A 26,208-nucleotide genomic window follows, 5' to 3' on the forward strand; every position below is an offset into this window, starting at 1 on the left:
AATTGTCTGTGAAGCGAGAGACCGCGATAAAAAAGGCCCACCAGTACGTTAACCTTAGCAGGATTAGGGAGGATAAAATGGGGCCACAAGTCCACTATCAAAATTGACCCACCAGTACCAACCTTCTGATAGCTTTTTGTCTGAAAAACATGTAGTGAGTACAACATTCACAAATACATATATCTTAATTTTTGACAAAAAATTTTTCACTTGAAAATGATCAAATTTCCAGGGGTACTCGGATGAAAGTCAAGTTATAGTGTGTTGTTTTTTTTTAATATCCTTTAACAAAGAAAGTAACTACAAGAGGAAAACAAGTGCCAATTGAAACTCGGCGTACATTTTTCCTGATCTTGCATTGTTGTGATTGTGACGCAACAATGTGAAATACGCGGCTTGGCAGTCGTTGCAGCAAATTGTTAGTCAATATATCACAATTTTGTTTGGTGTCTGATTACTGGGGGTTCGCGTTGATTGTTTTGTGACTCGGGGGGTACTTAACAGAGAAAGTTGAGAACCCCTGGTTTAGAGGATAATGAGAGACGTAAGTTGTATAGTCGAGAGTCAAATAAGGCTCTAAGAACCGCGGTTAAGAATCACTGCTCTTAACCCTTTTTATATAATGAGCCAGGAGTGTAGTCTTCTCAAAATTAGAAACCTAATAATAGCAAGCTGTTGGAGGCTATAAATTTCATTACAACTTATACAAATTCTTAAATTTATTTTTCGAATAGGACAAGAATATGGAGAAATACACAATACGTATGGGAGGCATGTACAAAACTGCAGCACGATGCAATAGACACAAAATTTTTGAAATCAAAAACAAAATTTTAGAAAAAATCTATCCATAAGAAATGAAAAAGGCCAAATAGATAGTACAATAATTTTAACAATTACGAGAGACAAGTTAAAAATTTAATCCAATAAAGCAATGACAATGAATCAACCTCCACATCTGAAATTAATGATAATTTGATATATTATTTCTGCGAAATGGAACATTTTTGAGGTGGAGTCGAATATAGCAACAGGATTTTTAAAGCAGGAACAAATTCAACACAAGGTGTTAATTTAGGAATAACCAATGGCAAATAGACAATAGATGATAAAAAAATTTATACCAAAATACAAAAAAAACATAATATTAGTTAGCAGTGACCAGAAATGAACATTTTTATAACATATTTTACAATTTGCTCTAAACAAAACCTTAAACAAGCAGCAGCTTGGAAATAGAAAGCTTACTTGAGATGACAAGACCCCGAATATTTCCAAATTCTCATGATTGAAATCATGAATCCATGATGTTGACAATATTCAAGATTTTCTTATTTATCATGAAAGAGAGAAATGCTGGTTTAATCATATGTCATCTGGTTACCCATCCATGTCAGGTACGGGAATAATTATCCAGCTTTTTCTTTCGGATGCATGGACTTGACTCAGCATTTATTCCAATCAAATACCTAGTCTAGTAATATTAACCGTCTTACCAAAACCTATAAATATCTGCTTACGGTATTTATGTAACCATGGCTGTGTAGTACTAATTCACCCCTCTATTTTTATAAGTCTTCAATTTTTACCAAATTTTTGCTTTTTGGGGTTTAGTATCGTTTAGTACTTCCAGATATGTTATTCCTAACCCCCACCTGACTATGTCAACCAAAAGTTACGTCACTACGACAGCACAATCACGTCATAGCGCTTGCCAAATTATAGCTACAATCACCCGAAACGATATTTGCGCTGCCAATGATGAACTCATTAACGACAGCGATCTCTCATATCGGGATCGTTGCGACGAGAAACGAGAGAAAAAGTTTGCTCAATTTCGGGTGATCGTCTGCGCGTTTTGACGACCATATACACTTTGGACAGCTTTATTTCGCCACTGTGACATTATTTTTGGTGGCGTAGTAAGGTGGGGGTTGGGAATTGGGAATAACATATGCAAAAATTGTTGAGCCAGGCCAACTAGAAGTGCGTGTGGTACTAAACTATACCAGACCCGGGCATTGATGTAGGTCAACAGATACTAATGAATGTTGACACATTCATTCGGCTGTGTGAAAGTTAAGAGACAAAAGAGCAATGCTCAAATATATAGACAAAAAAGGTAGTACCGTCGTTATTCACTGACGCCGTTACTTGAAAAAATGTTTTTCAAAATAGCAAATGGGGATATACAGGGTGTCCAGAAAGTCCCTTTACAATTTCAATTTTGTTATTGAAGTCAGCTCTCAATATATTTCAACCAGGTTTGTTGTTTTTTAATCAGTAATTGTTTACCGTAAGTACTTTTACTTCATTCAATACATCTGTGTAGGGCTGAGGGCCAAAACAATATATGGTATCGATAATTCCTTTTCAAATTAGAAAAAATTTGGCCCACTAAAAATACAGCACTATATCAGATTTCTAAACACCAGTGATACACATGATATATATGAAAAGGACGTTTATAATAAGAGGACGTTTTTAATAAGTATAAGAATTTTCTAGCGAATGCAAATTATGTCATACTGTGGAACTGAGACATGGACTTCAAAGAAGAAGTGTCTGTTATAAGTTTAGTTTGACAATCATAAGTTGAAAACCCATAATGCACCAATTCATTGTGCATCATGAAAACAAAGCTAGATTAACATTACAAGAATAGCGTAATCTTTTATCAAGAAACCTTTTGTTGATCATAGCCTAACTTATTCAGACAAAACAATCTACAAATTATGAATGAAGTAAACAATTTCAGTTTAACTAACAGTTGGGGTTACGTGAAACTAACTACCTTTGCTTGCTCTCTATGCCTTTGTGCAGGTGGATCCGTATGCGTCTGTCGCAAGGATGCTATAGCAAGAGTGGAAATGACTATTCTATTCAATTCATTCACATTATTTTCAATAAAATGTCACTGAAAAAAAAATGGAGATTTTTATACGTATCTGTAGCGCAAGGTTTATTTGTGTCAAAATATATAAATCAAGCATGACTTGAAAAAACAATCATGTCGGTGTGGCGTAGTGTAATACAATGCTATCTTAGATTATGGGTTGGCGCTAATTATACTACATACAAGCAGCAAAGTCAAAGTGGATTCAATTGAGAACCTTCGAAAAATAAGATTATAGATAAAAAAAAAGGGTTGAAAAGAATGGCAGAGTTGATAAAATGAATGTCACATGAAAAAAAAAAATTGAACAAAAATAAGGTTAAAATATAAAAAGCAAGCGTACATTTGAAATTGAAAACGTAAAAAATATAATGGACTCCTATAAGCATTGTTGCAATGAAAATTTGATATTCATAGTCATTATTCCATCGTTTATTGGTTCCCATTTTGAATATAGTGAATTACTAAATATGTATCAGGGAGGGTTTGAAGGTCGGAACCCCGAACCGGCTAGCTGTTATGATCTAACTTGGCAACTACAAATTTTAAAAAACCCATTTCTTTAAAAATTACTGGCTACGCCACTGGTATGCATCAAAATCCAGAAACAAATTATAATAATACTACATTACTACACCATACTAACATTTTTATCCAAGAAAAACTACTTTTGAGAAAATATTCTATTCAATTTACTTGTAGCAGAATCCAGTATACTGTATCAAGATTGATATCATCTTGTTTCCACAAATTTAAATCTTTCAATTATGGTCTAAATTTATAGAAAAAAACTTTTCATATTAAAATATTTCGCAATAAAATCATCAAAATTTTTAATTATTAAAGAAGCAAATTTTCAGAACATGTTCGATATTCCGGTTGAAAAGACGAAAGTAATTCACGTAATCTCGCGGGCGTCGGTCCCCACTTTTCGAACCCAGCATCGTTTTGTAGAAAGAAAAGTAGAGTTCCATGTACCGATTTATGATATACTTCATTCCTGGAACAAAAAAGATAAATAATAAAGTGAAAGTTTGTGAATATCAAGTTAGCATTGTGAGCTATATTAGTCAGGAAAGTTGTTTCCAAACTAAGCATAATTTTGAGCAAGTCACAAAAATATCAAACCATTTCCTACGAATTCATTTCTTATTCTTTATTCACCCATATCAAGAAATTGATGATAAAAACTGTTAAAACTGAGGCGCTCCACGAGTGTATATACCAATATGCAGGTGACCGTACATTTGAACCCACGTACATTTGAACCCATGTCTATATCCGCAGGTTCAATCAATATGCGGGTGCTGAAACCCATGGGTTAGGGTTAGTATGGGTTCAACTATCCGTACAACAAAAAAATTTCCATAGGTGCAATAGTATGCAGGTGCAATTGTCATGGGTTCAAATGTACGTGGGTTCAAATGTAACGGAACCCAATATGTAATATGGAGGTGACTAACTTTGTTCGCCTACTTTAGATCAAGTTGTGTAAAGGGACTGAAACCTATGGGCAGGGGGTGTATTCACTTGGCTAACACAGACAGTTCCCGAACTCGTAATAGAACTAAAATATTCTCAGTTCAACCGAAAAGCTCAAGGAAAATCAGAATAAAATCATGGCCTTACCCTAACCTGGTACATATACTACGGGAGACGGGAGTACCCATTTGGGAACCTCTGGGTTAGGGTATTTGCCAAACAATATTGGCTGATAGGTCAACCCACGACAATCCCAAACTCGGGGTATAAATAACTGAGTGCTTTCTGTACAGATTATCATTAACGACAAAAGTGTAAAATTCATAAAAATAAAATAATTCCAATTTAAATTTTCTGATTTTATACTCAAATAAAGAAAAATTATGGCTATAATTTCCAATTTGCCACATCAATTCTTATATAAAAAGGCCCGGTCCATGTCCATACACAATTATGGGCTCCCATGTACTTTTTGATACCATACTGCCATGGCAAGTATCGAAATGCCTGGTTAAATGCAAGATGACAAACTTGGAATAATGATTGACGCTCATCGGATCCTGGAGTCCTAGTGAAGTTTATACTCAAATTGGGATATAAGCTTAAGTGCTATGAAGAGGCATCGTATTATGATGTCATATTTGCAAATTCTAACAAAGGTTATGGTATATAAATGCCTCGTTAAAATTTCTACTTCTATAAATTGTTAACCTGGGACCTCAGCCTCCTAGGAGACCAAAGACCCAATCTCGTATGACTGCATTAATTAACAGTCAATTAGCTACTGTAACTGCGATTTGTTCAATTTTTTGAACAAATGCATTTACTCTTTTACTTTCCTTTTGTTGGTTTTTTATTACTAAACATGGCAAATAAAATAACCTATGAAAGCAGTTTTAAACAGAACAAGTGCACATACTACGTTCCGGTTCACATACTTCGGGAGTACCTACTTCTTAAGCGCTGATGAAAGTGCTACCATAGCCTACAATAAGATACGAAATTACATGAACCAAACTCACACAGGCGCTACATGTTGCAATCCGCTTCTATATTCGTGTTCGAACGCAGGAATAAGAACTTGTTTCCGTTTGAATCTACTATTTTCCATGTGCAATGTGGCAACAGGAGTGGGATCTCTCCACTCTGGAACAAAAACAATAAATGAAAGAGGTTTGTCTGTTTGCGCTAAAAGTTTATCAAAATGATCGACCATTGATTCCATAAGTTCTTCAGCAAATGGTGCATTAGCTTCAAATGATCCGCTGACCGGGAAAAATTGTAAAACCGGTCTGAAATGAAGAATATAATAATATTAAACCTCAGAAGGATTGATTATGATAGGATTTACATATTTATCTCGAGGGAGAGGAAAGTCAATAAGACGACTTGATCGTATGGCGAACCACGACCTCTCGTCCAGTTACCAGTCATGGTCGGGTATGGGATTAGTTAGCCTGTTATTTGTTTTCGGAAGCATAATTTAATATTACACATTTTATAAACTATTCGTCGTTCTTTACAGCAGTGAACTAGGTAAGTTTACGATGCCGACATACATTCAAACACATAGATCGTGCTAATAACAAAACAATAATTTTATGGCCTATGGCAGGGGTGGGCAAGCTTTTTATACCAGGGGCCAAAAATTTGGCCCATCTAGACTGGTGGGCCGTGTAAGAGTAACATGAAAGGTTACATTTTATGAACAATATTGCATTGTTATAAGAACAAAAGTGGAAAACAATAGGCCTCATGCCAAAACTAAAGTTTCATCGCAATCTCAACAAATTCCTGAGGTATTTTTTTTAGCTAAATCATCAAAATTTGGTTTTAGTTTGGTTGTGGCAGCAACAGGGAGACCAGATTGAATTACCCAACTAGCCGGATTTGACCCATGTAGTTTGCCCATGTCAGGCTTATGGTTAGCATATGTTTTCTTTAGTATTAGAAAGATTTCACCGATCAAAATTCCTCCTCAGGAAAGTCTAACCGCAAAAAATTTTCGCCACGAAATATTCCACCCATACAAAATTCAAACGTCACAACCGTGAAAAAGTCTTTCTAATTGATTCTTTATATAATGCCATATTCTTTAGGCTTGTTTCGGAATTTCCTGGGCTATTCCAGCATTACTTTTTTGTATATATCACAGGGACAGATACCTAAAGAAGGGACGTAGCCAGGAATTTTAAAAGGGGGGGATGCATGATACAGAAAAATGCCTTTTTTTACATTTCAAAAGGTTCCGGCCCTCAACCCCTCTCCCCTGGCCTACAGGTTAGCAATTTGCGTGAATCAATTTGGTCATAATTTGCTCCTATATCCCAAACTACCAACATTTAAGTCATCAAAAACAAATTTTATATTTGATCAAAAAATAATCAGACATGATCAACATAAACAATTACTAAAGACATTTTGTATAATAATTACAAAGACTCCATGCATGGTCCTAACTTACCCGCTCGAACCAAAATAGGAGTCTGTATCTGTGAACGCCGAACAATAATGTTTAAAATAACAGTTCAAAGGTGAGGCAAAACATTCCATCGTAACTCCGAAGATATCATGAAGACATTTGAATACTGGAACAGGTAGAGCTCCTTGCAAGACGATACCTTCGTACTGATTCGGCCCAAACATAGTCTGAATTGAAAATCAAGTTATAAAAAAATTAAAATCCAATCAAAATTAAAATTTTTAGTCCATCGTCAAATTCTCGAATTCTTGGAAAACTGATAATCATGTAAATTCAAGATATTTCCTGAGTATATTAGCCAAAGCTTGATAAACTACGAGCAACCCCTTATTGAGAAGCTGAGGTGGCTTGTAGCTTGAGTGTCTTTTTTCCCTCGGCTCTACCACTCTGAAACACTGATCTTTGGTAATTATTGACAGTGTTTAGGTCATTCTAACATTGTAAATTTAGTATAACCCTGATTTGCCAATAATTCCCAGGACCGTGTAAAAACAGCATTTCGAAAATGCCCTGTTAAAAACTATATAACAAGACACGCTCCAAAAAAATCCTAATTTACTTATCCTACCTGGTATCTTCTTAGTAAACACCAAACCCTCGGTAAAAAATTTGACATCGTCGGATCATCATGACAACTGTGCCTGTATAATAGCTCCTAAATGAATAAAAATATTATTGAGATATTTTATAAGGAATTTGCACAAAGCAAGGAAGCACACTAAAATTCAAAGACTATTATAAATTCATATAAAATTGCAGCATGAATATATCTTTGTCTAGACTCCAGAGCAGTGGTTTTCAACCTTTTCGCTAGAGCAGAACTGTAACGAAACAATCTAAGTTCGCTTTTCAAAGTGCAGCAAATTTAACAATAGTGGCAAAATTAACGAGGTTTTGATAAGGTTCTAGGAAAATTTGCCGTAGGAAATTTCGCCACATAGGAAAAAATCGATGCAAGAGCAGTTTGCTGTAAAACAAGTATTCGTGATAAAAACAGTTTTTGAAGTACCTTTTACTCAAAAATATTCGTTATTTAGGAGTATACATACCCTAACCCCATAAACCTAACTGTTTTCATCACAAATATTTGTTTTACAGCAAAATGCTCTTGTGGTCATTTTTCATGCGCCTAATTTTCCTATGCAGCGAACTTTTCTGCGTGAATTTTCCGGAAATGATTTGATTATATTCAAACAATATATACATATAATATTAGACTCATGGATTTAAACGTAAAGTTGCGGAACACTTGGAATGTATTGGCAAAACCCTATGGTACCGCGGAACCCCGACTGAAAACCCCCAGACTAGACTATAGAGTAAACAGATAAGAGCTCATAGCCAACCAAGTACCCAACTGAAAGCTGAAACCCAGCTTTCCTTGGAGAGAGCTCAGAAACCTCAGAAATACGCAGTCTATTATATTATCTGTAAAATAAACATGGCGAGGCAGCATTTCATAAAAGGAAAAAAGGTGCATCTGGGACGTCAATCGCATATATCATATTTGATAATATGTTTTTGATAACTTATATGTTTAAACTTAAATCATTAGTGGCCTGTATATAATTTGCAACATCAATACTTGCCAGTTTTTCCATAAATTTTCCGTTTATTCTCATTACTTCACTTTTATATGTTAAAGAAACATGGGTCTTGTCTCTTTCTTGTGTAACCCCAGTCAATGGGGGGGTAGGGGTGATCATCTTTGTCGGAGCAGCTGGTACTAGACGAGCAGTTGGGTTCGGTTGCACAGGAATTTCTGAAAATAAAGTATCCAAGTTCAACATATTGTTTCTAAAAACATAACTGCCGAAATATTTAAAAAAAAAATTATAGCATGAATCGTGGTAAATATTATAATTGAAGCAAAAATTATGACACAATATTCCATTAAAACTATTATTATATTCCATAATAACCCTAATTTACCACTTCCTCAAAGTGTCAAAGGTGCAAGGATTTTGTTTGATTTTCACAGATGTACCACGTTTAATAACAAAATAGCCAACCTCAGTATATAGCTAAAACCTATATCGCTACCTAGAAGAATGCTCATGCAGTATCTTTTTCAGAGCAATATCCGAATATTAGATGAAAATTAACATGTTTAATGAAATAATTCTGTGTTGGTGTCGCAGGATAAAGATCGGTTAACACCACAAGCCTGCTGTCTCTCCCAGAGTGAAATAACTTAGACCCACAATGCCGAGTTAAAAAGAGTCTAAAATATAGTCGCTCTTTACACACCAGGCTGTTTGTACAATCTTGTCTGGAGCGATAAAACACGAAAAATACATATAAAAAAGATAAAGTACCTATTTTATTTAATTGTAATAATGATGTTGCTTTGTCAAATATTTTCTTCGAGCATTCTCGAGCCATGTGATACATTTTAATACAAATTGCCTCGACTGAGTTCTTTGCCGTTTGCGCCAGGTGGGGTCCACACTGCCGTCGTAAATGACTCAATCGATCCTGAAGAGATAAAATATAAATTTATTATAAATAATATTGACAACAAGCTACAAATAATTCTTTTTATTCAGGGTCAATAGACCTAAAAAGCATCTTTACTAGTGATGAATTGTTCCAAATGTTAGAAATACTAAATAATCGGCACTCCAGAAGTGTATGTACCAATATGGAGGTAATTAATTTTGTTCGCCTATTTTACATCAAGTAGTGTAAATGGACGGAAACCTATGGGCAGGGGTATATTCACTTGGCTAACACAGACAGTCCCCAAACTCGTAATAGAACTGAAATAAGGAAAACCGGAATAAAATTATTGCCTAATCATAACCTGGTACACATACTACGGAGTACCAAATGATCTGCCTAAAAGACACACCCCCCAATTATATTATTGATATTTTCCCAATTAGGTGGCTGGATTCGCAGAGTGTTTATGCATGGAATTGTTTATGTCATTATATTTCTATTTCAGAAACTTACTAAATAGTCTTCCAATAATGCATTCTGTTCTTTTCTTAACCAGGAAAATGTTTCTTCTGTTTGCCATTTCACTTGTTTCCTACTTTCTGCTGTTGTATTTCTAAAAAAATAATATAGTTGCAACAAATATATCACTTGATTTCAAATCATAATATTTCAGTAAGAAAATGACCATAGAAGAATGGAGGATTCTATCTGTAACCAATACTAAAGTAAAAACAGAACAGATATTATATATTATTTAACAGTCAGGTTTTGCCAAATTGATCTTTAAGGTCTAAAGCTAGGGTTCAAACTCTTGCATCTCATATTCTTATCTCAAAAATATTCTAGTTCAGGGGGTGCAAAATTTTTTGTCGGTGGGCCATATACCCAACTTCAGAAATCCAGCCAGGCCAAACAATTGATTTAGCGGGAAAGACAAGAGAAGAAAATGCGACTATCGCTTAGCCTCAAAGCAACGGGCAGAGCGAAAAGGCTTGGTAGGCCAGGTTATGGCAGGCGACCTGCCTGTTGCACACCCCTATTCTAGTTTTGTTGGACATTTATCGATATTGTAATTTAAGGTAAAACAAAAGTTGACTAAGTTGGTCTTCTCAACCGGCAAATTAGAAAAGACTTACGCAAGGGTTAGTTTTTGTGGTCAAAATTAGGTTAGCTTGAAGTTGGGAGTTAGAGACTAAGATGAAAGTTCCCTCAAGCGGAATCAGAACCGAAATTTTTTGTGTCAATCAGTAATCGGAAGTCATTTTTGAATGACTGGGTATTAGAAAAGACTTATGCAAGGGTTAGTTTTTGCGGTCAAAATTAGGTTAGCTTGAAGTTGGGAGTTAGAGACTAAGATGAAATTTCCCTCAAGCGGAATCAGAACCGAAATTTTTTGTGTCAATCAGTAATCGGAAGTCATTTTTGAATGACTGGGTTCTGGTCCATTTAAAACAGGGGGTTCCATTACATTTGAACCCACGTACATTTGAACCCATGACAATTGCACCTGTATGCTATTGCACCTATGGAATTTTTTTTGTTTCACGGATAGTTAAACCCATACTAACCCTAACCCATGGGTTTTAGCAACCGCATATAGATTGAACCTGTGGATATACGCATGGGTTCAAATGTACGTGGGTTCAAATGTACGGTCACCAAAACAGGGATGTGCGACAGGCATCTCGCAAGCCATAAACAATTTGTGTGATGCCGCTTGTCAACAACCAGATTTTTCCCCATCAAGCATAAAATCCTAATTCGACAGTTCATGTTTGAAAAGGCGTTCACATGGGTACTAATACACAATGAATTTTGCTCGTGTCGCTGCGTTATATCTTTCGCTGTTTTGCCCAGTGCCTCCATGACTAGAAGGATAAACGATAGCCGTATTCTCTCCTCTTGCCTTTCCCGCGCTGCGCTGGTTGTTGCTAGTTTTTAAATTAGTTGTGTACATGGAAAAATCCATTTTTTTTGTGGCATAGCTAGATGTCTGAAGTCAGTTATATGGCCCACCGACAAAAATGGTGCACACCTCTGATCTAAAATATTAGTTCCTCACACTTCAGTGACTATGTTTCTTTTGAAGATGTGAAACACATATAAAAAAAAATCTCCCAAACAGCTTACTTACCTAGTTTCGATCATTTTCTTAGCAGCTTCTGCATAACAAAACAGTTGTTTTCTGGCATCAGATAAATATTTAATTCTTGATAATCGAATTGGAATATCATGCATAATTTCTCGATACATCGATGGTGATACCTGAGGATGAAAAATACTACAATATAATTTTTATAGAAATGGGTTAAATACTAAATTATAATTTCATAGAAATATGTTACAGGGTCAAGTAACGAAAGACGTTCCATGTACTGGGGAATCAGTATGTCTATGTGATCTGTGTCACAAGAATGCTTAAATAAAATAAGTCGAAAGTTTATAGCAACGAAAGAGCAGAATTCTATCTCGCATATCACAAATATGACTGGGCTAGACTATTAAATAACCCCACTTACCCCAGAGTATCACATTTCATTAATTATATTAATGAGTCACCATTTCACGAAGCATTAGATAATATATATAGGGGGAATATGCTAGTTCAAGCCCGAAAAAACTTATTGAAGATCAAAATATCAGGGCACACTATGTGCCCACAGAAGTGCAAACGATTCCTTTTATGATTCATAATTAGAAGCTTTCAAAGTTGTTTATTTATTAGTCAAAAAAATAAATTATTATCACAAATGGAATTCATATTATAAACCCTGACAAAAACATTAGACAATAGCGACCTCCTTTGCAAGTATTCCAGAATTAAATGAAAATATTTACTAAGTTTATAATAAATCGTGCACATTACACTAACGAATTTTTGAACCAAATGTATTGAATTTATGACAATATTGAATGATACATTAAAATAAAGTCACTACCTCCACAGGACAATCAGTAGGAAGCATTGGATCTCTTCCTCTGTCTGATACTTTCCTTTCTAATATCCATCTGTTAAATGATTCATTTGGTGCATCGATACCTAATACAACAATTTAAAAAAACAATATGTTAGTTTTTATATTCATTTATTTATTTATAATAACTTGAGCAATTGCTACAATAGTACACTAATGTTCTGCGCATGTCTGATTATTAAAAAATATTTCTGCGAAAAACCCAAGAATTATATTAATAACCGATACCATTGGTATTCAAATAAGATAGCATTATAGGTATTCGAAATTTGTTTTCAAAAATCAAAAATCCATCATTTTTCTCAAAAAAATGATTAAGTGAAGATTTACATAATATAATTTGGCATAATTTCTGGCAAATTAGGTCTATGTATTCAAATCAAACATAATCAGGATAATTCACACAGCTATCTTAAAAATATTCAAATATTCCAAGCCATATTGCCATCATCCAAGGGTAATATGCAGACTGACAATTGTAATGAGATTAAGGTAGACCCAATCAATGGGTATATCCGTGCCTGGTAGAATTTAGCATTTCAGCATCTGCCACCTGCTATTATGATAATGAATGACAATAATGGAAAATATACAAATTGATTTTTTGTCATTGGTAGCACGTGATAAATTTGCCATACAAAATACAGAGATGGCAATATCGACTCCGTGTAAATTTCAAATTTTCAAGAAAACTATGCTTTGAAAATACAATAAGCCATCAAGTCCATGCATCAGAAAACAAATAACTGGCCAAATATTCCTGTACCCGACATGGACTGGTAACAGGACGAGAGAGGGAGTGGTTCGCCATATGATTAAGCCGTCTTATCGGTAGTCCCGTAGTATGTGTACCACGTACCAGGTTAAGTTTAGCTCATAATTTCATTCCTATTTACCTCATTTTAGTTCCATTACGAGTTCGTAAACCGACTGTGTAAGCCAAGTGAATATACCCCCTGCCCATAGGCTTCATTCCCTTTACACAACTTGATGTAAAATGGGCGAACAAAATTAGTTACCTCCATATTGGTACACATACTTCTGGAGCGCGGTCTTATCAGCTTTGATAAATATGTAAATCCTATCCTAACCCCAGCTGATAATTATGTTATCTGCTTAGATATGAGCGTTTCTGTAAAGTTGTGTAAATATATGACATATGATTATGAACTAACAATATAAATCAAGACCACCTTCTCGTGAATGACACATATCTTGATAATGTTGACGAAGTTGATTTGTTAAAGTTGCACGAAACTGTTCCACTTCGGGTATAGGTGGAGCTAAATTACATGGAGCACTCTCCATCACCATGACGTCAGTATTGATATCAAAGTTCCAGTAGCATCTGTATGGTAAAAATAAAAAAAAATTAAATAGGATATAATGTTAAATATACAATATAATTGCCAAAAAATATACAACTTCATGAACTTTTAATAAGGAAGGAAGCCGTCAACCAGGAACTAAAAATATTATTGATAGAAAAGTTACAATGACCACCTAAAAATAGACTTTTTATCACTTCTGTTCCAAACAATATAAAATTAAAAAATCAATCAGAACAATGCTCGTCTCAGACTCTCAGTTAAATTAGCAAATCCAAATTCTCTGGATTTACAGTAACTTGTTCAAATTTCCCAGTTGAATATGACACGATTTGAAATATATTGATGAACATTTCATAGTTTTAAATATTGCCAATTCAATAAATCAGTTATTCAGTTTTGGCCATCTCTGATTATATATAAACCAGTATTGTCTTGGTCTAAATCACAGTTTAACCTGGAATTTTAAACAATTACAGCCCTATCAATAAAGAATTACACAAAGTGGAAATATTGATAAGAGTTTTGAAACAGAAATTTTATTGAGCTCTGCAGTGAATAGATAGATGATTACTGGTGGTAAATCTAATATATCAATGTGAACCTGTGCGATTCCATAACACATATTTCCATATTTAGAAAGACACAAACACAAAAAAGACACAGACTTCACTTACATAAAAATTGAAACTAGAATAAAATTGTTCATAAATATTGTCTATAACAGTTACCTATATAATGCTATTATTATTACAAAATAAAGACTAATGCCATAATTTGAAATTTGCAAATTAGCACAATGGACTAAATGTATATATAACTTCTGTATGTATAACAGGTTACAAATGTCTTGCAAATAAGAAGAATGTTCTAGTCTTTTCTCATTACAGTTTTCAAAAATATAACATTAAATACACTATCAATCCCCTGCAAACATCCCCTTCCTTATCCAAAAAATAATTAATCATTCATTTAATCAATATAATCATGTACAAAACATGATATATGTATCCTGAGTAAAAACGAGGCTGTTTCCGATTTGTCAACGTAAAACAAAATGCCAAGTACAATAATATACAATAGTCAATAAGAAATGCATGTCTACAATGGACTTGTTTGACCTTCTGTCATAAATAACTAAGAGTCATTTTTGTTCTCGGTTTCAAAGCTGTATCTGTTATAGTTTTAAGTCAGGTAGTGTCTTATGTCCACTTTTAGGTTTGGCTGTTAGAACCAAACTATTACAAAAATGCTCAAAATCTAACATAACCTCATCTGTGGCAATGATGCATAAAAAATTGTATCTACCAGTATGTATTATTTTTTTATGTAGTAATGCTATCAGCAGGCTTATCATTGTTATTCTTTACGGTTACAATGGAAAAAATAATAAAAAATTTAACTTTGAAAGAGTAAGTAATTAACACAGATTGTTAAATTGATCTGCATGCAGTCGTGGATTGAAGTAAATTTATTCTGTATTTAATTCTTCGTAAAACTGATTGTATATTTGCCCTGTTAGCATATTCTTTGTGATACTCAAAGTAAAGCCATGTCACGATTTTAAAATCTAGCTGAATGCAAAAAATCGCACCTATAATTTGAAATAATTTCTGGTATAATAAAAGTGAAGTAAAAATGATTGTTTTGTATTACTACAGTCCGTAATTTTATTTTGCGACACTAAAGGCACTACATACCGTTTAGTTAGTATTTGAACATATTCTAGGGTTGCAAGATTGCAAAAAATTTTATTTTTAAAAACTTTTGGCCTCTTGAAAAAAGTTGGAAACAAGCATTCTAGAATACCTAAGATTTGACAAATAGGCATGCCTAGACTTCACCATTCCATAAAACTATTTGATGTGTGGTATAATTAGTATTTTAATATAGTCTTTTATTTGTTCAGGCAACAGAAAGTTTGAATATTATCTGAGAAAAGATTGGCAAAACAACATAAAATGATATCAAATCAATCAAGATCATAGAGAGTTGTGAAGAATTGTCATTATTGAATGACATTTATGATCGAAATATTTATAAATAAATTACAAAATAACATGATGCTTCAATCAAACATCATTTATGTTGTCCGTGCTGTAATTTAATATAAATGATTTATACCGAAATATCGCATATTGAGGCTATTTCAGTACTGAAAATAACGAATGTTATGTATTACTCACTCAACTGAGCTATGTTAAAATTGCCTAGTCTTGTGTATTGAGTACACATAATTGGTAGGAACAAAATTTTATCAGTTTTTACTGAATTTCGATCAGGTCTTTTTTGAAAAAGAAGCTGGTCCAAACTTAAAAATGTGTAACTTGTATCGCCTGCATAGATAAGTCCAACGAATAGAACCACTAGGTCATCTTGCCCAAAGCGTATATATAATATAAGCGAGGCAACGCTCAGACAATGGATGCCATCTTGTGCTTATTGTTCTCGTCAATTTAACACGGCGCCTTATGAAAAGTTCCAACACAATTATTAAAACATACCTATTATTTTCACTAATATTTTAGGTAGAAAAATTTTGAAGGTCGCGTTTTGAAGTAGAATCTCAGCCGTACATGCTTTTATCATTTCATGTTGGCCAAATTACATTTATAGTACATTAAATTGCCTTTGAAGACAAGTATACCGGTTCCGAGTTGCTTCCGAAGTAAATTGGCCATTCTAATCGTCATAATTAACCATTTGACAATGGCGTTCCTTATGACGTCACAGATTAAAAGTTGTATTTATTCGTCGAAAATACCGGCCGACCCAACTTTGCTTCAATGGCCGTTTCTATTTTCTGGTTAACATTTTTCGTCTGTCAAGCTCCATAATGCCCTACTGCTCAACTCCAAGCTGCGCTAGGAGAACAAATGACATTGTGGGATTGTTGCGGAGACATTTTACAGCCTCAAATTGGCGTATCACTATAAAATCTTTGAAAAAATGACCGAAAATGGTTTTACGCTGTGTTTGGGGTCAAATTTATCGCATTACATAGTTTTTTATTCTCAATTGCGTTATATATTTAGATAGCATATGTCTTAAAGTTCAAAATCCACCCATCGGTTTCATTCTAGCCCTTATAACAGCGGACTTATTCGATTCGGTACAACAATACGACGAAAATTTCCCATAAGACTCCATTGTTTCGCGTTCCCCAAATATGGCACAAGATGGCGTCCATGAACTTGTTTAACATTAGGCAAGTTGGTTGCCGGCCGTTGATCTTGCCTCATAATAGAGATACTCACTCAAGCTTCGGTTGTTTGTTACGAGACACTCCATTCCATGTTTCATCGATGGATCTTCTCTTTAAAGAAACGGGTTGAGATTTATTATCGGGTGAAGCAGTTTTTGTTGTTGTTGCAGAAGATAAACCAAGAGGATCATTCTAAATATAAAATATACTTCGTTATAGAGATTTTTGAAATTTGTCAAAACGACCCAAAAAGTTTTAATTGAAGTTTCAAAATTTAAACGTTTATTGATTCTGTCAATTTGATTCCTAGATTATAACGAAGCATTCATTCAAATACCAATCCTCATTCACAAAACTTGAAATTCCCTTCTGAAAAAATTCAAAAATAAAAATAACACAACAGCCAAGATAGGGGCGGAATTATCAACTCGAAAGCTACAACAGTCGAGCTTATTAACAGAAAAGTCAAGCCAAATTAAATTTTCTTTGAGTCAGATTTCAAGTGTGAAATAGTAAGGCTGTGATGTGATGAGGCTGTCTAATGAAAACCATCAGAGTTCCAAACCATGATGTCACCTTGTCACTCATAACATTCACTCACAAGCATAAAAGCCTGCCCGACAAATTGTAACACGCTGTACTCACAAAAAACGATTGCAGAAAAGAATTAGTGCGATCAGAGTTATGCGCCTATAAGCCGTCCCCCTTTTTTAGTTTTAAACTCAACTTGTGGATATGGGGGGACATACTTGGGCAAGTATATCTATGATTCAACCCCACTCAGCTGTCAAGCATTACTATCTTACCAATGGAGCAGCACCAGTTGGACTTTTTGGAACTGCCATCCCCGCTTGTGCAATTTGTGGCATGTCCCACAATGATTGGTTGGTTAATTTATTGAAAAAATAATATCGATTTTCTCTTTGGCTCCAAAACATTCTCCATCCTGCCTGTACCAATACTTCAGGCATTCCAGTCGTACCTGGAATAAAGAAATTATTTTCAAAGATTGAACATATAGAGAAAGATAATTCAAGAGCTTTTTGGACATGTCATTCTAATACACTTTAATTCAAGTGAGTTTATTGATTTTTGTATGGAATAAAATGGCTCTCTATGAAGAAGATAATTCAATAGCGACTCGGACCGTATATCCATCCCTAACTATAACTCAACTTAAAAGCTTTTGCAATTCCAAGTTACCACCCAGACCTTGTCAAAAACATAAATTATAAAAATATAGCTATGCATGTTTTATTTGGGACCCTGCTACGTTTCGGCAGGAATTTCATTAATTTTTCTAATAAATCTGTTGTTAGAACTCACACATTTACTTCATATATTCTGAAATTTTTAATACTCTCAACCAAAAGCATATATATTCCAGACAGCAAAACCTGATTAAAACACGAATGATATAGTTTAGTCAATGTTTCGAATGTCTATAGATACAAACTTCATAGGGAAATGGAATGCATTTGCTTCTTTCTACTTGTTTTCCTACGAATAAGCATGGTATTAACTCAGTTTTGTGGACCAGGAGCCAAAAATTCTGCCCACCCAGACTGGCGGGCCATGTAAGGGTGACATTAAAAGTTACATTTCATGAACAAAATTTACAGTGTTACAAAAGCAAAAGTGGAAAACAAGGAGCCTCGTGCCAAAACTGAATTTAATCACAATCTCAACAAATTCCTTGAGCTATTTTTTAGCTTAAAATCAAAATTTGGTTTTATTTTGGTTGTGGCAGCATCAGGTGGGCCAGATTGAACTACCCAAAGGGCCGGATTCGGGCCGCGGGCCGCATTTCAAAAGCTCAAGTTCAAGTTAATCCTACCCCGATCTAGTAAACGTACATAGCAGCATAATTTACTCAAGATTACAATTAGATACTCGTGTTGCAATGTGTACTTATATTAAACCATTTCCGATCGCGAGTATGTACAAAGATATTATAGTACTGTTTCGTAATGTTATTATAAGCAAACGTCATTCAAAACGATAAGGTCATACGGTTATGTTTACACTTATAATCAGCAATGTTTATTTTCTGTTAGGTCTATCACAGGGCAATTAATGATTGATATAGCCATAGTATTGCATAAAATAAACTTAATAACATGTGGAAAATTACTTCAAATTTTTTTCAATATTGTGCAATACGGATAACGGAAAATAATAACGTTCCTGCACAATACAGCTTTCTAACATGATGCAATGAAGCAAGACTGATTGCAATTAATTTGATTTCATGTTAACAGTGAATTTCAAACATTTTTTGAAAATTAGAACATGCTCCAATATTATACCCTTGGTTTGGATAAATTCAAGTTTTATTAAATAATATTAATTTCTAAATTTACCTTTTTGAATATTTAATTGAAATTACGATTTTACTATTCATTTCTAATTTGCTAATTCAACTAGTACCGGATCACAGGTAAGAACCTATGATTATAACTATAGGATTGAGCATTGTTATCAGCTTTTCTCCACCAGTAGATAAACATGAAAAATCAATATAAAATCCCTATTACCTCAATTCTAAAACCTTAGGATTCACATGATTATCCCACGGAAGAGGAAAGCCGATCTCGTATTGTATGGGATTAGTTAACCAGTAATTTGTTTTTAGAAGCATGGACTTGATGGTTGAGGAAGCAGTCAGCTGTCTACTCTACGGCGGCCGAATGTATTCCGAACACTTAGCATGATGTACCACACCGCAGGGCCCCCCCCTATTTACAAAAATGAATATTTTTGTATATTAATTTTCGATTTGTAGAAATAGATTTTTGATAAGGTTAGTTTGAATAGTTCACTGAAGTGCCATAACATTTGTGCAACCATTATGAAAAGCAACAATTCTGCCATGAATTCATAACGTGGTATTATGAAGTTTGAAAAAATATGAAAATATGCATGAGATTACTTACATTCACAGTAAATTAACATCTTCCAATATGCTTCAACCAAGAAACAAAGGGTCTCGTGTAGTTTCGTACAGACTTCTAGTAGGCGTAAAATAACAATTTTTTGACATGCCAATCCTAACCCTCACCTGACTACGCCATCTAAAAATTATTTCACTACGACGTCACAATCACGTCATTGAGCTTGCCAAACACTCGTACGATCGCCCGAAATGGCATCGGCGCCGACGATAAAGAACTGACTAACGCCAGCGACCTTTCTCCTATCGGAATTGTTGCGACGAGAAAACGAGAGAAATGGCTGTTCGATTTCGGGTTCTCGTCTGCGCGTCTTCGATGAGATTTCGCATAGGTTGAAGGGCTCTATTACGTCACTGTGGCGTCGTAGTGAATTGGTGTGGTCAGGTGGGGGTTAGGATTGACACATGAAAAAATTGTTATTCTACGCCTACTAGAAGTACGTTAGGTACGAAACTACATGAGACCCGAAACAAAAATGATGCAATATTATGTAAACTAATATAATATTGAAATTTAGATGGATAAATTGTCTGAAATATTGTTGAAATTGCCTCCTCGGTATAGGGACATTCGGTTTCTGTACAAACAGCAGGTTTATTGAAAAATCAAAATACCTGGAGACGGGCATGAATTTTGTCCTGACACATTTACAGCAGGCGTAGACGTGGAATCTATTTGTGGATATGAATGATTGTCACTTTCTCTTCTTGTTTCTGGTGGAATCTGTTGTTGTAAAATATTAAGATTTTATTGAGAACTGGAAAAGTACGTAGCAATATAAAAATTGGTTCATCCTGTTAATTAATTTGAGATTTTTGACATTCTGAATAGATATATTATGCCGTAAAATCATAATTAGTGTTAAAATTGGTTAGTACCGTTGTAAGATTTGACAAAAAAATGGCTTTGTTTTTGAGTGTAAACTAAAACTTTCAACTTGGTGATTATAGAAAAGTAGGCAAAAAATGAAACATTTCCCATTTCAAGCTGCCCCATACCAAACAAAGGAACACTCACTTCGATCGCCCGCTCCTTTGCCTCGTTTTCACCGATCGCTCTCATAAATTCCTGATCCACAAAATTCTCCATATCTGGATTGGATAGGTAGCCATCACTATCTGATATGTTGGTAACCTTGATGCCTACATCACTATTCGCACCTTCCGAATCCATGCAGCTCATTTGGAATACAGCAGAACAACTAGAAAATTGAACAATTTAGGGAAACATCAAGCTGAAATCGACGTGCCAACCGAACAGCAGAACAACAAAACAAGAACTCTTTTTTTTTTTTATTTGCGACTCGTCCAGACCAAACCAGCATACAGCAAAGCAAAACAAAAACAGGTCGCATTGCAATGCTGCAAATATTCATATACCATGTGATGGGGGTAGAGATCAACAATATTCAAAGGCAATGGACATTTCCCCAACCTTTGACCTCCGAAAAATTTTTCCGATACTTTAACATTGCAAAATTTTCGGGGCTTATTTTATAAGTGGTTTTGCGAGTTTGCGCCTGTAAAATTTGTACCAAACCATCATTATGATTCATCGCATACAACAATCTGTTTTTTAGAGTACCGGTAAAGAATTTTACCCTAGTCTATCACAGCTATTTCTACACTAATTATTTATTACTGCAATTAAATTAAAACTCCCAAGACGACAGAGTGATCATTGAATTATCTGATTTATATTTAAATTTCTGAAACACAACTGAAAACTAATGAATAGAGTTCAAAAACGCGAAAAAGAGGTAATGTTTAGGACCACGCCTGAAAATCTGTCTGAGCGTAAATATATACTGGTCTGAGTGAAAAAAGTGTCTGAGCGGATGCGAAAAGGGAGCATTGTCACTTTTTGCATCTTGCTGATTGGCCAATGTCACGAAGTAAACAAGTAAGTTGATGCTCAGGGAAAGGTTCATTAAGATATAGTTGAAGTAAATATATATTTAAAAAAAACATCTTTTTCAGATATCAATACAACATAGATATATTTTTCAAAATAAACCCAAATGGGATTGGAAAAATGCCATGATAAACAATGCCATGTAACAGAAAGATGTGATTTGGTTCGGTTATATAAAGTACTAGATTTTTTACGGTATTACCCAAAAAATTAGTGCTTATGGACACAGTCGTCAGCAATATTTTCATTGCATCATCGATAACTTTTTTAAATTCAAAAGAAATTGATGATTATGGACCTTTCCCCGACCTTTGAACCCCGAAAAATTCTTCCTATACTTTACCATTGCAAAATTTTCGGGGCTATTTTAAGAGTGCTTTTGCGAGTTGGCGCCCGTGAAATGATGGTATGTTTTTCAAACCATCATTATGATTCATCGCATACAACAATCTGTTTTTTAACAGTACCGTTAAAGAATTTTAGCCTAGTCTATCACAGCTATTTCTACACTAATTTTTATTACGACAATTAAATTAAAACTCCTAGGAAGACAGGGTGACCATTAAATTATCTGATTTACATTTAAGTTTCCGAAACACAACTGAAAACTAACGAATGGAGTTCAAAAATGCGAAAACGAGGTAATGTTTACGACCACGATTGAAAATCTGTCTGAGTGAGAAAAGTGTCTGAGCGGATGCGAAAGGGGCGCATTGTTACGTCACTTTTTGCAATTAGCTGATTGGCCAATGTCACGAAGTAAACAAGGAAATCGATGCTTGGGGAAAGGTCCATGGAAACTTGGTTCGAATGCCTCGAGAAAAAGCATTTTAGCCGTTAGGTGGCGACACTGGCCAATAAACTGACCAAACCGGATTTTTGCATCCCGCCCTTCTTTCGCTGACCTTCGCTTCGGAGGAGGTCGAGCCCTGCAGCGTGGGAATTGGGAAGTTCAGAAGTGGGTAAGTTTATGATAATTCGTTGACTTATTTATACATGGAGATGGTAAACATAGTTTGACTAAATTGTCGTAGTTATAAGATATTAAGCGATTTAAATAACGCACCCACAAACAAATATGTTTGCGACTTTTCTGCAAGAAGTTATGCTCTCTGCAATCGGTTTTACTCTGGTAGTCTATACTGCACTTCCTTGCAGTTACAGACCTACTGTGTCAATTTATAATGAGTTGTGTTAGCAAATTAGTTTCATTACCAGTTGCATCATTTGTATGTTAAATAGTGCCTGGGTGCTTCCGAAATTTCTGAAGAATATTGTGAACTTTCATACTGCAGTACTGATTTCCATACTTGAAGTCAAACTTAAACTGTTGTTCCTACTATCGGTAGATCAATTTGAATATTTTATTGCATTGAATAGTGTAAGATATTTTACACACTTTGCGATTACTACAAGTTGATGTCATTTACGGATTTACCAATGATTTTCAAAACGTCAATCACTTGAACCAACACCACCCCACGAAATACACTTTAAAATCCTACAGCAAACATAAAAATAAATTTATCTAAATAAGCAGCAGCAGATCTTTCATTTAACACTAATTTGACAAGAAAAATGGGAGAGATAATAAGCTGAAACTGTGCACAGTCTCGGGGGTCGGGGTGTAGTTTTCGCACAGCAGATGCTAAATGTTAAACACCTTGTTTTAGCAGTCTGATAGTTCGCTTGAAGTTGAAGTATAATTCTAATCCTTAGGATATACCGTAGCAGTAGATCATGCACTATAGATAAGATTTTACATTGTAGTGCGAAAATTATAGGTATAGATTTTAGGGTCTCGTGTAGTTTCGTACCTAGCGTACTTCTAGTTGGCGTAACATAACAATTTTTTTACATGTCAATCCTACCCCCACCTGACTACGCCATCCTAAAATTACGTCACTACGACGTCACAATCATGTCATAGAGCTTGTCAATCCTAATCCCGCCTGATTACGCCATCCAAAACTTGTGTCATAGAGCTTGTCACAGTATAACTACGATCAGACGATCGCCCGAAATGGCATCCGCGCCGACAATGAAGAACTGGCTAACGACAGCAACGAGAGAAATACCTTGCTCAATTTTGGGTGATCGTCTGCGCGTCTTGGATGACAGTTCGTATAGTTTGAAGGGCCATATTATATTAGTGGAATAATTTTTGGGTGGCATAGTCAGGTGGGGGTTAGGATTGACATGTGAAAAAGTTGTTAGAGCTTTGTCCACTAGAAGTACGTTACGAAACTGCACGAGACCCAGAATTTAAAGTACAGAGGATGGAGTTGATCGCAACTAGTAGACCAACCGGTGATAGTTTACTTTTGAAAGTATCACAAGCTAAGGACTATTAGTATAATTTTGTGCCAAAAAAAGATGGTAGCACAATATCTAAATACGTGTCTATAGTACAATAGTAGGATTTCACAGCTAATGAACACTGAATTGACTGTTGCAAATCATCTTGAAAATAAAAATTTCATGCAAAATATGGCATCACAATATCGAAGTCTTCAAAATTTTGTTCACTGGGCATCATTGAAAACCTCTGAATTCTCAAAATAGACCCCACCAATAAGAGTGTTCTTATAAAGCCATGAGCAGTTTTCTAAATTTCGACAGTAAAAGGTAACAGCTTCAGATCAGAAGTGTGAACCCATAGAATCTCCTTTGCACATTAAGTTTTTCTGTTCTCCAAATTTCTTTTTTTATTGAGGTCTAGATTGGTAGTTTTTAACTGTTTTTTTTTTTAAACAAAAATGACTTTGTAGGGTTGTAGCATTTGATGCATTAAAGCAGCATTCGCATCAAAGAAATTAGTATCTTTGTTTTAACGTTACTATCACAATGTTTAAAATGGATAGGATCTAGTTGAAAAAATTCAATTTACTTCAAATCCGAATTTAATATAATCAAAAGCTTTTACATTTTAGTATTAATGAGGGCAGATTTTATACATGGCTTCGCAGCAATAATGGCAAATTTTACAGAAATGGACAATCATAATTGGGTATTCTCGAAACTAAATAGCACAGATGTGAATTACAGTTGTTAGTTTGGCAGGCAACAAAAATTTCTTTTTTCATAATTTGCTTTCATGCAATTTCTTTTTTTAAAACTCCTGATATTACATGCTAATCTCAAATTAAATTCTCCAGCAAGCAGAAACTGGTGATTTCCTGAAACATTTTTTGCTTTAAATTACCCGTCAATTGTCATGCTACTGCTCAATTGCTTTTCGCACTTCTGTAAACTTTTAAGATTGTTATTATTAAATTTTTGCTTCGGTAAATCAGCAGCCAAAAATTCTTTATACTGTGTGTAATGTAGTTTACTTACCACCTTATAGCAAGACGAGGCTAAACTTTTAACTCCATCGAATTAATTTTCAAAAATACCCTAACAATCTTTTCAATGTACGTGTGTTAAAAAAAAAAATTTAATAAAGCTTACATTATCATTAAGGACAATTGCAAAGTAATACTTCAAGGAGTTTACATCAAGATTAGGTGTTCAATATTATGCATGGCTTAAGAAAATTAGTTTGAACCGGCCGTTATTTTTGTTCTGAAATACCTCAAACAGTGAAAAATTGTTAATGATTTTTTGCTTCATATTCACAGGCGTTCATTTGTGGAAAAAGGGTTAATACTCCTAGTTTATATTCATAAAAAGCATACACATTATTCACATTTGTTTAAGCATTTTCTGCATAATTAGCTTCAGAATGGTTTTTTTTCTTAATTAGGTAAAATATGGCATGGTTTATATTATAATCCTACTGAACCAACTGGATTATCGATTTATAGTGTAATACACATTTTCTCCATTCATGGTTCTTTTATTACTGTTGATTGCATCCTTATAATGACATGCCCCACTAATTTAGTTTCCTTGCATAATTATGTCAAAGCTTATGGTGATTTTGCTATGCAAATTCATTGAAAATTTCACAGTTCATTACATTCATTTTTTCCTGTAATGGAATTGGTCTCTTATATTCTCAGAATGGAAGGTTTTTACCAGAGGCTATTCAAATATGTTAAAATTGTACAGTCTGTTGTGAGTATCCTTATTGTATATATAGGAAAGTGGTATCTAATTTCCATTTAATGTATGGTGAAAGTTACAACTGGCTGTAGCTATATCAACCAAATTGAATACAGGCGGAAAATGAAAATTCAATCGAGGAAATGGTCCTTCACGCAACACCATGTGCTGTCGATGGAAAAATTCACCCGTTCTGTCGACGACTGCCGATTCATCCATCACATTATTTGCTATCTGCTACCCTCCTATTGTGATGGTTTCAAAGTCTGTTACAGTCGCAGAAAATCGATTTGAAGCCCACGCTGTAGTATTGAGGACGCGACATGAATAATTTATCCTGGGATGTGGGCTAAGACCGAGTGCGGCGATTTAGGACACTGTATTAGACGTGACGGTAACGACTGAAAAGCCTGCCGAAAATTCAGATGAACTGCAGTCTAATAAAAAAAATATTTTATTTGACACAATTTGTTAGGA

At 34.7% G+C, this 26,208-nt stretch overlaps 1 protein-coding gene across 2 annotated transcripts; it reads right to left on the minus strand.

Annotated features, from left to right (window-relative positions):
• Window positions 1-701: 701 nt before the first annotated feature.
• On the minus strand, window positions 702-21,074 carry LOC120329059 (mRNA (2'-O-methyladenosine-N(6)-)-methyltransferase-like). 2 transcript variants are annotated; one of them, XM_039395684.2, is made up of 15 exons: window positions 20,785-21,074; window positions 20,382-20,490; window positions 17,620-17,795; window positions 16,866-17,005; window positions 13,474-13,628; window positions 12,245-12,345; window positions 11,440-11,570; window positions 9,819-9,918; window positions 9,179-9,338; window positions 8,450-8,622; window positions 7,429-7,515; window positions 6,843-7,027; window positions 5,592-5,670; window positions 5,401-5,524; window positions 3,774-3,896 (listed from the first exon to the last, which is right to left on the minus strand). In XM_039395684.2, the coding sequence occupies exons 1-14, from the start codon at window positions 20,947-20,949 to the stop codon at window positions 5,408-5,410; spliced, it is 1,878 nt and encodes a 625-aa protein (XP_039251618.2). In that variant the 5' UTR covers window positions 20,950-21,074; the 3' UTR covers window positions 3,774-3,896; window positions 5,401-5,407. The 2 variants fall into 2 exon arrangements, with proteins under 2 accessions (XP_039251610.2, XP_039251618.2); XM_039395676.2 differs by having other exon boundaries at window positions 702-3,896; window positions 5,401-5,670.
• Window positions 21,075-26,208: the final 5,134 nt, after the last annotated feature.

The sequence above is a fragment of the Styela clava genome, chromosome 1, assembly GCF_964204865.1.
Source record: "Styela clava chromosome 1, kaStyClav1.hap1.2, whole genome shotgun sequence".
NCBI lineage: Eukaryota > Metazoa > Chordata > Ascidiacea > Stolidobranchia > Styelidae > Styela > Styela clava.